This window comes from Melopsittacus undulatus, chromosome 1, assembly GCF_012275295.1.
Source record: "Melopsittacus undulatus isolate bMelUnd1 chromosome 1, bMelUnd1.mat.Z, whole genome shotgun sequence".
Classification (NCBI taxonomy): Eukaryota; Metazoa; Chordata; class Aves; order Psittaciformes; family Psittaculidae; genus Melopsittacus; species Melopsittacus undulatus.
In genome coordinates, this window is record NC_047527.1 from 53,494,607 (window position 1) to 53,506,818 (window position 12,212).

Genomic DNA, 12,212 nt, shown 5'->3' on the forward strand with positions numbered 1-12,212 from the left:
TCAAATTAGTTAAACAGGACTTTCCCTTTGTGAACCCATGTTGACTGAGCCTGATGTTTTCTTTAAATTCCTTTCAATAGCACCCAGTATAGTCTTCTCCATAAATTTTCCAGCAACTGTCCTTTTTGTAAATCGGAGTAACACTGGCTACCTTCCAGTCAGCAGCACCCTCCCCAGAACTCCCAGGACCTTTTTGTAGATGATGAAGAGGTGTCTTGCCACAACATTCACTAGGCCCTTCTGTACTCTCCAGTTTAATTTAACTCAGAGAGACATTACAATTCCAGCAAAATCAAACCCAAGATTAAATTTAAGGGAAAAATAAAATATTTTAGCATAGCCAAAGCCCATTAAAGGTGGTATGTACAGTCAGCCCATGTAAGAGGTGCCGCAAGCAGATTGGAGGGTAGAATTCAGAACAGTCTTGATAAATAAAAGCATTTTTGGAAAAGGACAAACAAATTTCCATGATACTGTAAGAACACCTACCTACATAAATATGGGATTGGAAAAAATGTTCTGTTCTGCAGAGAAGGATTTGTGGGTTACAATGAATCACAAATTGAATGTGAGACAATGTTACCACTGCTGAAAATACCATATAGTAATGCAAAAAAGGGAATGTCACTTGCAGACAATTGGGTTATCGCTATACTTCAGTATGTGCTAGTAACTTCTCAGCTGAAATACTGCCTAATTTTGGGCACTGAACTTCAAGCATTTGGAATACTTGGAGAAAATACAGGTTGACTAACAAATCTCCTTCCTAGAAAACATGATGAATGAATAAATTTTGCAGGGACTGAATTTGTTTGGAGAGAAGAGAATGAGAGAAAAAAGTACATACTACAGACATGACTACAGCCTCCAAATACATAACAGGTAACCATGAAGACTAATGGAAAAGGTTTTCTCCATTTTCACATCAGGCTGAAGTAGGAAGACAGGATATTTTAACTAACAAAAGAAAAACTTCCTAATGATAAGCATCAGAAGAGACTGTAGAATATTTCCAGTGGGGCACACAGGGCTTGAGAATAAGACAAACAGCTGTAAAAAAAATATTTTATTAATAATTGTTCTGTGTCTGGATAGGGAAATAGAAAACTCCACTCTTCCACTCCTTATGGAGTGAAAAGAGTTGAATAAACATTAACAGCTAAATCTAAAAATCGTAACACTGTGCAGACACCACAGGCGCAGTGCTATCGTTTCTCCAGCTATGGCTTAGCACATTGCTTTAGGCAGTTTTGCAAAGCATTATTCATGTAGCTGGGGAACAGGAAATACAGTGGGACTGTGTCACCAAAGAATTATAAGCAGAAGTACTACCAAAGTACTTTTTGGAGTGGCAGTTCTGTCTTCTCCTCACCTACACAGTACTATGTAAGCTCTGATGCCATTTAATGGTAGTAATTGATCTTATTGCTTGACCTAGCAAAGGCCTTGGCCTTTTCTGTCCCCTTCATTCACAACAGTCTTTGCACTTCCTTTAATTTCTCCTCCAGCACCCTGGGGATTCAGCATCCATAATGTCAGTATCACATTCACCTCTTCATTAGCTTAACCTGAAGCTGACTATAGCCAAACCAGTAAATGAAAAGGTGCCAGTTTACTCTGCAAACATGTTCAGGCACTGAAATCCAACACGAATTTTTCATATTGCTAAACAGTTTAAACAAACTTGGAACAATTTTGGCTGGCCATCGTCTTCTCTCCCAGACAACTGAGACACAGTCTGAGAGCTCTTGTGGCACAAATACTGTTCTCAACAGGCAATTTCACCCTACTCTCTGTGCCCAGGAGGCAAAGACAGCTTAATGGTAAAGATTAATTCTTTAATTAATCTTTAATTAATCTTTAATTTCAATTCTTGAAATTCCCTGGCAGTGTTCAAGACCAGGTTGGATGAAGCCTTGGGTGATATGGTTTAGTGTGAGGTGTCCCTGCCCATGGCAGAGGGTTTGGAACTAGATAATCTTAAGGCCCTTTCCAACCCTAACTATTCTATGATTCTATGATTAAGATTTGGGTCATCTCATGTCCCTTGGTCTCCGTATCATAGGGCAGTATGAGGCACATTTAATGCACTACTACAGTCATAGCCATTGCCCTGTGAGGCCCCAAGTAAAGAGATGGCTATTAATGGCAGCCAGAATAGAAGCTGTTGCACTCAGGAACTGTTAATAAACTGACAGAAATGATACATTCTCTCCTGGACTCTTCAGAATTAAGTAATTGTTTTAATTAGTTCCCACTCTAGACCCCAGCTCCCACCACAGCAGGAAGAAAAAGCCAGTGGTTGCAGTCTAGTACTGCTCATTCCCAGTTTCCGTAGTATTTTGTTACTTTAAGTCAAATGCTTCAATTCACATAGGGTTTCTTGTGTTGAATTGCAGTACAACTGTTTACCTAAGTGGCAGCAGCATACTCTGTGATAAATTAAATGGACATTTATCAAAGGTAAGTTGACAGATTTAAATGTTGAATGTAAGCACTGTAAGACAAGTACAAATAGCTTCTACCTGGAGGATACATACCCAAATCAATGGATAGGTATTTTAATTAACATCTGCACAATAAAAAATGTTTGCTTCTGAATGACTGAATAACATTTCTTAAGAGAGGAAGATACAAAATGTCATGCAACGCATTTTTAAGTAGCGTTTGCATACAAATAAAAATTGAAAACTTTTCTTCCCATACATCACAGGTAAGAAAGAGACAAAGAGTGTTTAGAAACATAAACCTTGGGGTCAAGATTTAAAGTTAAATTAAATGGACAACTTAAGAGAGTTCCATCAGCAGAGGTATAATACATGAGTAAACGGAGTTTAATTATTATACCCCATTTAATTCTTAATACATTTGAATTATGATCTAATAACATAAACATGTAGCCACCTTTGTTTCACATCAAGGAATGATGAGAAAGCCTAAAAGTAGAAGACGTACAATAGTCAGTGCTAAACCCAAAGAAAATGTATCTCTGGTGTAAACAAAATAGTTATTATTACACTTCTCTTATTTCTTAAACCCATCTAGTCTTCTTGCCCTACTAACTTTGATTCTTAAGACAACAAGCTGGAAAACAGAAGCAAACTGCAAAAGCACAGGAGCACAATGCTAATTGCTTTCTCATCAGTGCTTCACCCTTCAAAACACTGAAGCATTTGTATACTTGAAATGCTAATAAAAACGTAAAGTTTTTACTCACAGTTAAAACCAGGTTCAATAGTTTTTCCAGCTTCAAGACTGTTTATTGTAATCTGAAAGATGATGTGCAGCAGCAGAAATGATAGACTGGTGAAACACAGAGACTTTAATAATCGTCCTGTATGCCCTAAAAAACAAAATATACATACATACAGTTGGTGAATTTCTAACCATTGCTTAAAGGTTTTCAGTATAAAACCAGTAAAAATACCCTGACCAAAGATATTTCTACAAGTTTGTTCCACATTACTTGTGATTGTCCCTAAAGGATCAACATCATAGCAAAAAACATACTTACATTAATTATAGTGTCTTTGAGTACTCTTTAATCACGAACCCCAATTATTGTTATTACTGGTATTTCCTTTTGTCACCAAAATCCAGGAAATAAACTCTCTAACCAGAATGAAAGGTCAGACTTTGACTTTTTGGATTAATAAAAAAAAAAAATAAATATTCTCAAGTCTCCAGATAGCCATTTTACACCAATAATAACATCACAATGCTTACAACCAACATTATCTAGTATGAAGACAAAATAGGGAACCTTGAAAAAATAAAAGGTTATTAATCAAATTATTCTTACCAAAACAAATTACATGGGAGGGGGGATAACAACACAAAAGCCTCAGTTTGGCTCAGGAGCACAGATATACTTTCAAATGAATGCTCTGCCTTGTGCAAACTGCCCTCTTTCTCTTCCTTTAGAAGTTTTTGAAAACAATTTTCTGTACACACTGAAGCCAGATACACTTGGTCATAGTTCCTCTATGATTCATTGCATATCTATAGCCAAAAGCCAGTAGAAAATGTTTGACCAAGACTTAGAAGATGCCTAATAAATCCTCTAGGAGACACTCAGCTTAATCACAAGCAGCCAAACTTGCAAAGTATGAATAAAGTAAACCATTATTATTTCAGAAAATATTCATCTTCAAGACTAAGCAGTGCTGACAAATGAATACTGATAAAAGACAACATTAAATATCACCCTACCTGACCTATCAGCAGTAGAAGTTCTGTTTCCAAAATATTTGATATCTAGATTTTACACCACTTGCTTCATGCATTTGAGGGTAACTATTATTTTTTTATTTACAGATTAAAAACCAATACTGCTGGAAAGCCATGGCTATGGAGGGCAGAACTATGAGTATACCTCAGAAATGTTCACTCTACACACAGCCTGTTTCATTCATACTTATTCTCATGTATCTGTTTTGAGCATCTACTAGAAACATGACTGTTCATATCCTGTACATAGCCAGTAAAACAGCTTTTTGCTTTATATTCGTTATAGTTCAAGCATATCATTGATGGTCTGAATGGTAGTTTATAAAGCAAAGAATCAGATAAATATGATTCAACAATTCTAGAAATAGTTTGACTATCTCACTTCATCACACTCCAAATTTCTGTTATATGATCACTATCTTGACTGCAAATTTTGATTATCAAATGCCAGTAATAAACTTCTCTATTTTATTTTTAAATAAAGAGATTAAAGAATTCAAACAAAATGAAAAATGGAAAAAGTGAGCCTACATATGACTTTCTGTGATCTGAAAAGAAAGATACATCCACTAGATACATGTTTTGTATGACCTATTCAGTAGTCTTTACTGGTGAGACACCAGAGCGTACACAGAAAGCAGACAACCTGGCCTGCACAGCATTACAAAAAAAAAACCACCAACAAAAACGACAAGATTTTAAATTCTTTGGATCAAAGCTCATTTTTTTTGCTCCTCTTCTACAGAAGTTGGCCTGATGTCCCTGCTTAGGACAACAACTTCTAAGCACTGCAAAAGCACAAATAATAAAATCTTTTCAAAATCATTAAAGAATGAATATATGACAAGCTATATGATAATAAATCATGTATTAAATGTAATGTCATATGTAATACAACCGGAGGACTGAAATCCAAGGACTGCATTTTGCTAGCTTTTACAATTTTTTGGCAAGTTTGAATATTTGGTAGCTTGTTCCTGCATTACCTGATCCTCTGCTCATGGTATTATGAGAGCTGCATGTTCACAATATACTAAAAAATTACATATCTCAATGCTGGAGACCAACAGCTTGACAATACAAACTGTATAGATATAACAGCTGTGTCAAAATACACAGATTCCAAAGACAGTCTGATGATTTCTGAAGTTCTGAGGCACAAACCCTCCTCAGTGCCTGGGATTAAACAGTTCAATAGGTATCAAGCACGGCATTTTTCATGTAGAAGTGGATTTTGAAGGGTTTTGATAGAATTCTTTCAGTCAGCCTCCAAAGAAGAAAAAAATGCAATACAATTAGCCAACACACATTCATTTCCTAAACTATTTCCACAGAAAGAAATAAAACCATTAAAAATCTTGGGTCCATCTTTCAATATTTCAAATGCCATATATATCCAAAATAAATCTCAATTTTAGACCTAATTTTTTTAAAGCTTGAAAACAAACATATTTGAATTGCTGATTGAAAAAAAAACATTTCTTCTATGAAGCCTTAACTTTTGCAGTTGTCTTTCTTTCACTGTAGAAAATGTTGAAAATGTATTTCATGAAATGCTGAAATGCTGCTAGGAAAATTTTAAAGGACTATTAACACCCATCATAATAAATAGTTTCTCAGTGTACTGGTAAATATGGCAGGAGAAATACACATTTGGAAGGCAGCTAGACATGTTCAGTGCACATTACAACATTTCTCAAGAACTGCTCGCCTCGTGGCCATCTGTGGGAGAAGACCACCATCAGATTCTACTGAGCAGAAGCCCTTTGCCTGCATCACATTCAGCAGCGCAAGCAGAAACTAGCCACAAGCAGTATTTGGAGAAAAGTAAGAAATACTATGACCTTAATTTCAAAAGTTTTGGAGAGATATCAACAACTTGGGAGAAATGGGAGTGCTAAAAATCAGTGAATTACCGGATACATAATTTATGTGAAGGAAGAAGTGACAGATTTGGATAAGGGATGAATTTCAATTTATAGTGGGGTTTGGATAAACCCATTTGACTGTATTTTTAATCTTATATTTTTTCTTTTTACTGGAAACTTAGTTCTAAATTACACAAAGAAAAAATTAACTGTATGCGTACAGAACTAAGATGGTGAGTAGACAGCTGAAATTAAGCTACACACATAAAACAGAGCTGCTTGCAATGAGGAAGAGATTTTTGTCATCCTTCTTGTATTTTTCTTTAATGCAGTCACAGCTACAATCCTTTTGCTAAAACATACCTTAACTGCTAAGTTACCCTAACATGAAAATCTCTGGGGACATGAACAGACACTGTCCCACAGAGAAGGAAATACATATTGTTTAGAGAGCTGCACAGACAGAATGTTGCCCCAGCTGACACCAGACATTGCAACACCGATTCCTTTGTTTCTGTCTTAGATGTAGACTCATGTATGTCCGTGAAGACTAAAATAAGAAAAATCTTCTGGCAAAACATTGGTTCTGTAGCCTGAGCACTGGGTTCTGCTTTTACTCACACCATTGTGGTGCCACAAGCTTCAGAAAACTGTGGTGGATGGAAAGGGGAAAGCAGATTTGCCTCAGAACTGGCCTGAAGAACTATTTTTAGAAAAACTATGCTTTCAGGTTCAGTGTGACATAAAGACACCCAGGGGGACCAAAACATGGCATGTGGCTTTAGAAACTTACCCCTGTGTGTCTCAGAAACACACAGGGAGGTTGCGCCAGCCTCATTTCCCTCCAAAAGGCTCCTGGGAAAGGGCTTTCTCCCCTCCAATCAAACTTGCAGGAAGCCTGTCCAGATACAATAGATTCATTACCCTCTTTTTCTCCAGCCCAGCTGCAACACTAAACCGGACTAAAGAAGGCCAAAAGCTTTTTCACACATGGCAGAGGAATCCATTTCTTATTTTCCAAAGGTAATTCAGCCAAGAGCTGGATTAGTGATGGCATGTCCCCCCCAGCCACAGGCATGTAACTTCAGTACAACTATTTGAATGTGATCAAGTAGGACTGCTGCCTTCAACAAACACATGCACCTCTTGAGTGCCTACATCACGATTGTATGCCAAGGTGGAGCCTGCTGTTCACACCGTTTCCAACAGAGACAAACAGTACATTCATATTTAGACAGACAGTCTTGTGACCTTTTCTGCTACCTCTTTCCCTGAAACAGCAGAGCATGACAGAATTCAATTTTTTTCTGTACACCTGGAACTTCCTAACAGGTGGAACTTCCTAACAGGCTCTTCCAAAAGGGTGTGCTAAAAAACCAAACGGCCAGTTGCTATTAAGACCTTTAAGAATCACATCTATTTGCTTTTACAATATAATCTGACAACAAGTAATTGGTTGAGTCTCTAACAAAGTCAATAATACTGCTAACAATTCATTTTGATTTTCAGTAAGTAGTACTAAGCATCTATATGCAGAAGATGATAAATTCAAAGGATCAGTATTCATTCTGCATTCCATTATGATATCAGCAAAAGGAAAACAGAGGAGGAAAAAAATTAATTCTAAAAATTAATTTAAAAACATTTATTATTACAACAGTGCAATTGCTTCAGCATGATCATACATATGCTGCATGCTTTCACCTAAAGAGTAGAATCATAGAATAGTTAGGGTTGGAAAGGACCTCAAGATCATCTAGTTCCAACCCCCCTGCCATGGGCAGGGACACTTCACACTAAACCATACCACCCAAGGCTTCATCCAACCTGGCCTTGAACACTGCCAGGGATGGAGCATTCACAACCTCCCTGGGCAACCCATTCCAGTGCCTCACCGCCCTCACAGTAAAGAATTTCTTCCTTAGATCCAATCTAAACCTCCCCTATTCAAGTTTTAACCCATTACCCCTTGTCCTGTCACTACAGTCCCTAATGAATAGTCCCTCACTAGCATCCCTGTAGGCCCCCTTCAGATACTGGAAGGCTGCTATGAGGTTTCCAAGCAGCCTTCTGCTGCATAGATTTTAGAGTGTTTTAGAGTGATTTAGAGTGTTTGGGTGACTTATTTGAAGTTGTCATTACTTTGCACTAGGATCATATTTTTTAATGTAATCTTAGTGTTGCATTGTCAGTTGGGTTTTGAATAATTCTCACATCTCTTTAGCCATACACTGGATCTAAAACTTCTGCAACACATCCAACTCTACTTCAATAGCTTTGCTTGGGAATTATTTACACAACTCTTTTTATTCAGATCACAGCAGATTACATACCAAAGCACAAGTCACTTTTCATATACTCTCTGATAGCATACAATGAGTGATAAATATTAATGTGCATTTATCTACCGAACTAGTGACACTTCAGTTAATAAATATACTCTCTTACAGCCAGTCAGGATTTATTTTTTAATAAACCTCTTCATCAGTAAGCAACAAACATATAACTAAAGAGCTCTGGGGACAAGACTTGGTTAAGGTAAACTTCTGCAGCACCAGCAGGGTCAGTCCCACAGAATTTGTTTCAGCTTTCTTAAAATCTTAACTTCTTGATTTTCCACCAGGAAATCTAGCATCACTTCAGAGCCTAACTGAAACCAAGGTCCCAAGACTTTAATCTTCCACCACATGGCTCCAAAGAGGAGTCTGTCAACATCATTGATACTGTGAATCAGGTCAGCTGCAGGCAAGACGTTAAGACAAAGCTATGAAAAAGGGACAGAAGAAGGCAATCGTTTGTAAGGCCCACACTACGAATAAAATTTTATAATGGTGTGCCTTGTACACTGTATACTTTGCAATGGCAAGCCATTGATCTACAAAGGAATGTAATTGAGTATCAGCCCTATTCACTAAGTCTTACATGTACTTCTTAAGTACACTCAAAAAAGATAATGCTTAAACCATCCTGAAGCTGCCAGGAATCATTTTAATGATTAAAAAAGTGCTATCATTTTCTACCCAAAATAACAAATATTACTTCCTCTTTTCTTGAAAGTGCTGCCATCCTTCCACTGCAGAGTACGCATAGTTATCGGTACATCTATATTTAGCTTAATAGGAAATGCATTATTTTTTTTTCCCAAGGGGTATCTTGTATTTCAACATCATCTTCTACCCAGAGGATCTGAGCTTACTAGAGCGTTAAAGAGTGGGCAGGCACCACCACTGCAAAAATACAAAACCACTTGGTTCACTCCCTGGATTTCCAGCAGCAAGGCAAAAACAGAGTGCAACTAACTTATGCCATGGTCTATTCTGCCCCAAAAAATACGTATCCACAAGCAACAGCTCATTTTCTCACACTATTGTTTTTAACTATGTTTAAAACTATGTGCTCAAGCAGACCCAAAGAAATCCAGAGCAGAGAAGTACAAGATTTCAGATTCAGAATTTCCAGCAAGCTTTCAATGTTTTCAACAGTTTTGTCCATGCTTTTCATAGCATGGATAGTGTTTTGTCCATGCCCACTATCCCGGTATGTAGCCAAACCTTCAATCTAGAATTGTGCCCCATGGAAAAAATTTCTAATTCACAAAAAAAGACACAATTCTTTCAATTCAAGAAACTTTTTGTACTATAATGTATTCCTTTACATTTCAAAATATATTATGGTAATTATCTTAATGATAAAACTACATGAATCTCTAACAGTTTATCACAAAATAGGTAATTACCTAAACACTTTACTTTTTAAAGGAAGACACATTGTTCCAGGCCTTGTAGCTGAATGCAAAACACATTCTTTATATTCTTTCTTTATATTCTTTCATATAATTATGTATTTCCTTACATTTCTATTTCTCTCCCCTTTTCAAAATACTACAGAGCTCTAAGAAGTAAAAAAGTCAGTGACAAACACACACATTGCAGGAATGCCAACCAGACTTGGGTAAACAGTCAAAAATGTTATGTGTAATTATAAAAAAAAAAAAAAAGAAAGAAAAAAATGATTTAGAAATGAAAACATAAAAACTGCTGCATAGGATAATAAATGCCTACTTACTCCAGCTTCTTGCAGGATTTCCTGTTTTTCCTAGAAGTTTTCGTGCCCAGAATACTACTAGAACTGAGCTGTATCCTCTGCATCAATAGACAATACCATCGTTCAAGCTAGCCAATCTCTGACTTGCAAGTTTACACAGGCAATTTACCCATTTTGTTAACAAAATATTTTGTCAGACAAGACTCAGAACTTAACCACTCACTTTTTTTTCCAGATGATACTCATAAGCTTTCAAAGCAAACAACAGCTACTTGATGACTGCTTCTTAATTTGACTTAAGGTGACTTTACCCAGCTAAATGCAGGAAATAAAGATCACCTCAGATACTAGTGCATATGAATACTGAGCAATTTTAAGCCAGAGCTGTTCTTTCACAAGAGAATTTGAAGCTTTTAATACAGAGTTCAAGTTACTTCCCTTGAGGAACCAGACTCTCCATGCGTGGTACTATCATAATACTTATTTTGAATTCAAATTAATTAATCCATTATTATCTGGTAGAAACTGCTTGCAATTTTCTTCATTCCTCTGTTGTGGTCATAAAAAGCAGGTAACTACCCAGTACTACGCTCTTTCAACAAGAGAGTCCAAACAACTCCCAAGTAATGGGAGATAACGGCAGCTCATGTGCTGCAGAGCTGAAACACATTTTTTTAAATCTGTACTTACTAGCAGGTAAATCATTTTCTTGCTTAAATACCCACCCACATATGTTGATAAGCATCAAGCAAATCTGATGCGAGGCAGAGTGAGAATGGAAGGCTAGACAGCTATTTTAAAAAGAGCAATACAACTATGGCAAATCAAACTCAACACCATGATGTTTTCACAAGGGAGTAAGTGTGCATAAGTTTGTGCTGAACTCACAGTGGACACCTGTGCTAGGAGTTTCTACTCTTGGAAAAACTTTCCCAAGAAGCTCTATAGGCCGGTTCAGTTCAGGCAGAAGTCTTGCAAAGAGTTTAATATCTTTCTGAAAAATTTGCACTCATTATCTCTTGCACAACATAGTGCAGCTCATGACCCAGTTGAAGAGCCCCTGAGCTGAAATTCATTGATGTTTCAGCTTCAACTTTGCATTTCAAAAATGAAAATGTCTTAAGTGCTAAGCCCTCCTGTCTACATAGAGCTGAAGTAACCTAAGCAAGGGCACAGCTTCACCCAATGATATGCATCCTGTGTTTTGCATAGTGGGAAAAGGTGGCCAGCGTTATAGTAAGTCAAGCCCATGTTAGCAAGGTGTCTTTCAGATAAGTGTATAGTTGAGTAGTGAATGAACAATTATGCCTTTCTTTCCTAGGATAGTTACTAATCATGGGCCAGGCATTTGGTGGCAGCAGTCCAAATACAGGCTAAAAGATAGAATCCATATCCGCTGTCGACACTCTAAAACTTTAAATTGCTTCTGTGAACAAAATGAATGGTTGATACTATGAATACAGGTCAGGAAAGGCAAAGAGTTAGGGTTTAGTACTCAAATATGGGGGGAAAAATTTACTATTTTTTAATTATCTGGATTTAACAAGTCCAAGATGAGAAGGGGATAAATTTCTCTCTGAATTCATAGAGTAAATTTTAAGCAGCTTGAAGAAGTTAAATTTCTGATAAAATAAAAATTCATGAAAAGGAAACTAAAAAGAGTGAGCTGTCGGGGGGGGGGGAGGGAGGGAAGGATTAACGCAATAGCAAAATTGACTATCAATCTGGAATCTCTATCATCATACCTTCACCATTAAAATATTAGAAACTATGAACACACAGGAAGCTAAGAACGTCAAGGCCAGGCTGGATGTGGTTCTTGGCAATCTGATCTAGTTAAAGATGTCCCTGCTTATTTCATTCAGGTTGGACTAGATGACCTTTGAAGGTCCCTTCCAGCTCAAACTATTCTATGATTCTACATTGGTACAAGCCAAAAGTTCATTCTCACCAGTAACGGATAATGGTCATAAGCACAAGTCTAGGGAAGCACACATGAACATTAATACTCCCTCCAAGCAGCTAATCTTTTACAGATCACTTGAACCAAATCTGCTTGGTAAATTTCTC

The 12,212-nt window shown here is 37.0% G+C and overlaps 1 protein-coding gene across 1 annotated transcript in view; it reads right to left on the reverse strand.

The window, feature by feature from the left end:
• The window catches only part of PIEZO2 (piezo type mechanosensitive ion channel component 2), a 292,868-nt gene that overhangs the window by 182,772 nt on the left and 97,884 nt on the right, over positions 1-12,212 (reverse strand). The window contains exon 3 of the mRNA XM_031052912.2: positions 3,218-3,343. Within this exon, the coding sequence (XP_030908772.2) occupies positions 3,218-3,343 (126 nt within the window). The remainder of the gene's footprint in view (positions 1-3,217; positions 3,344-12,212) is intronic.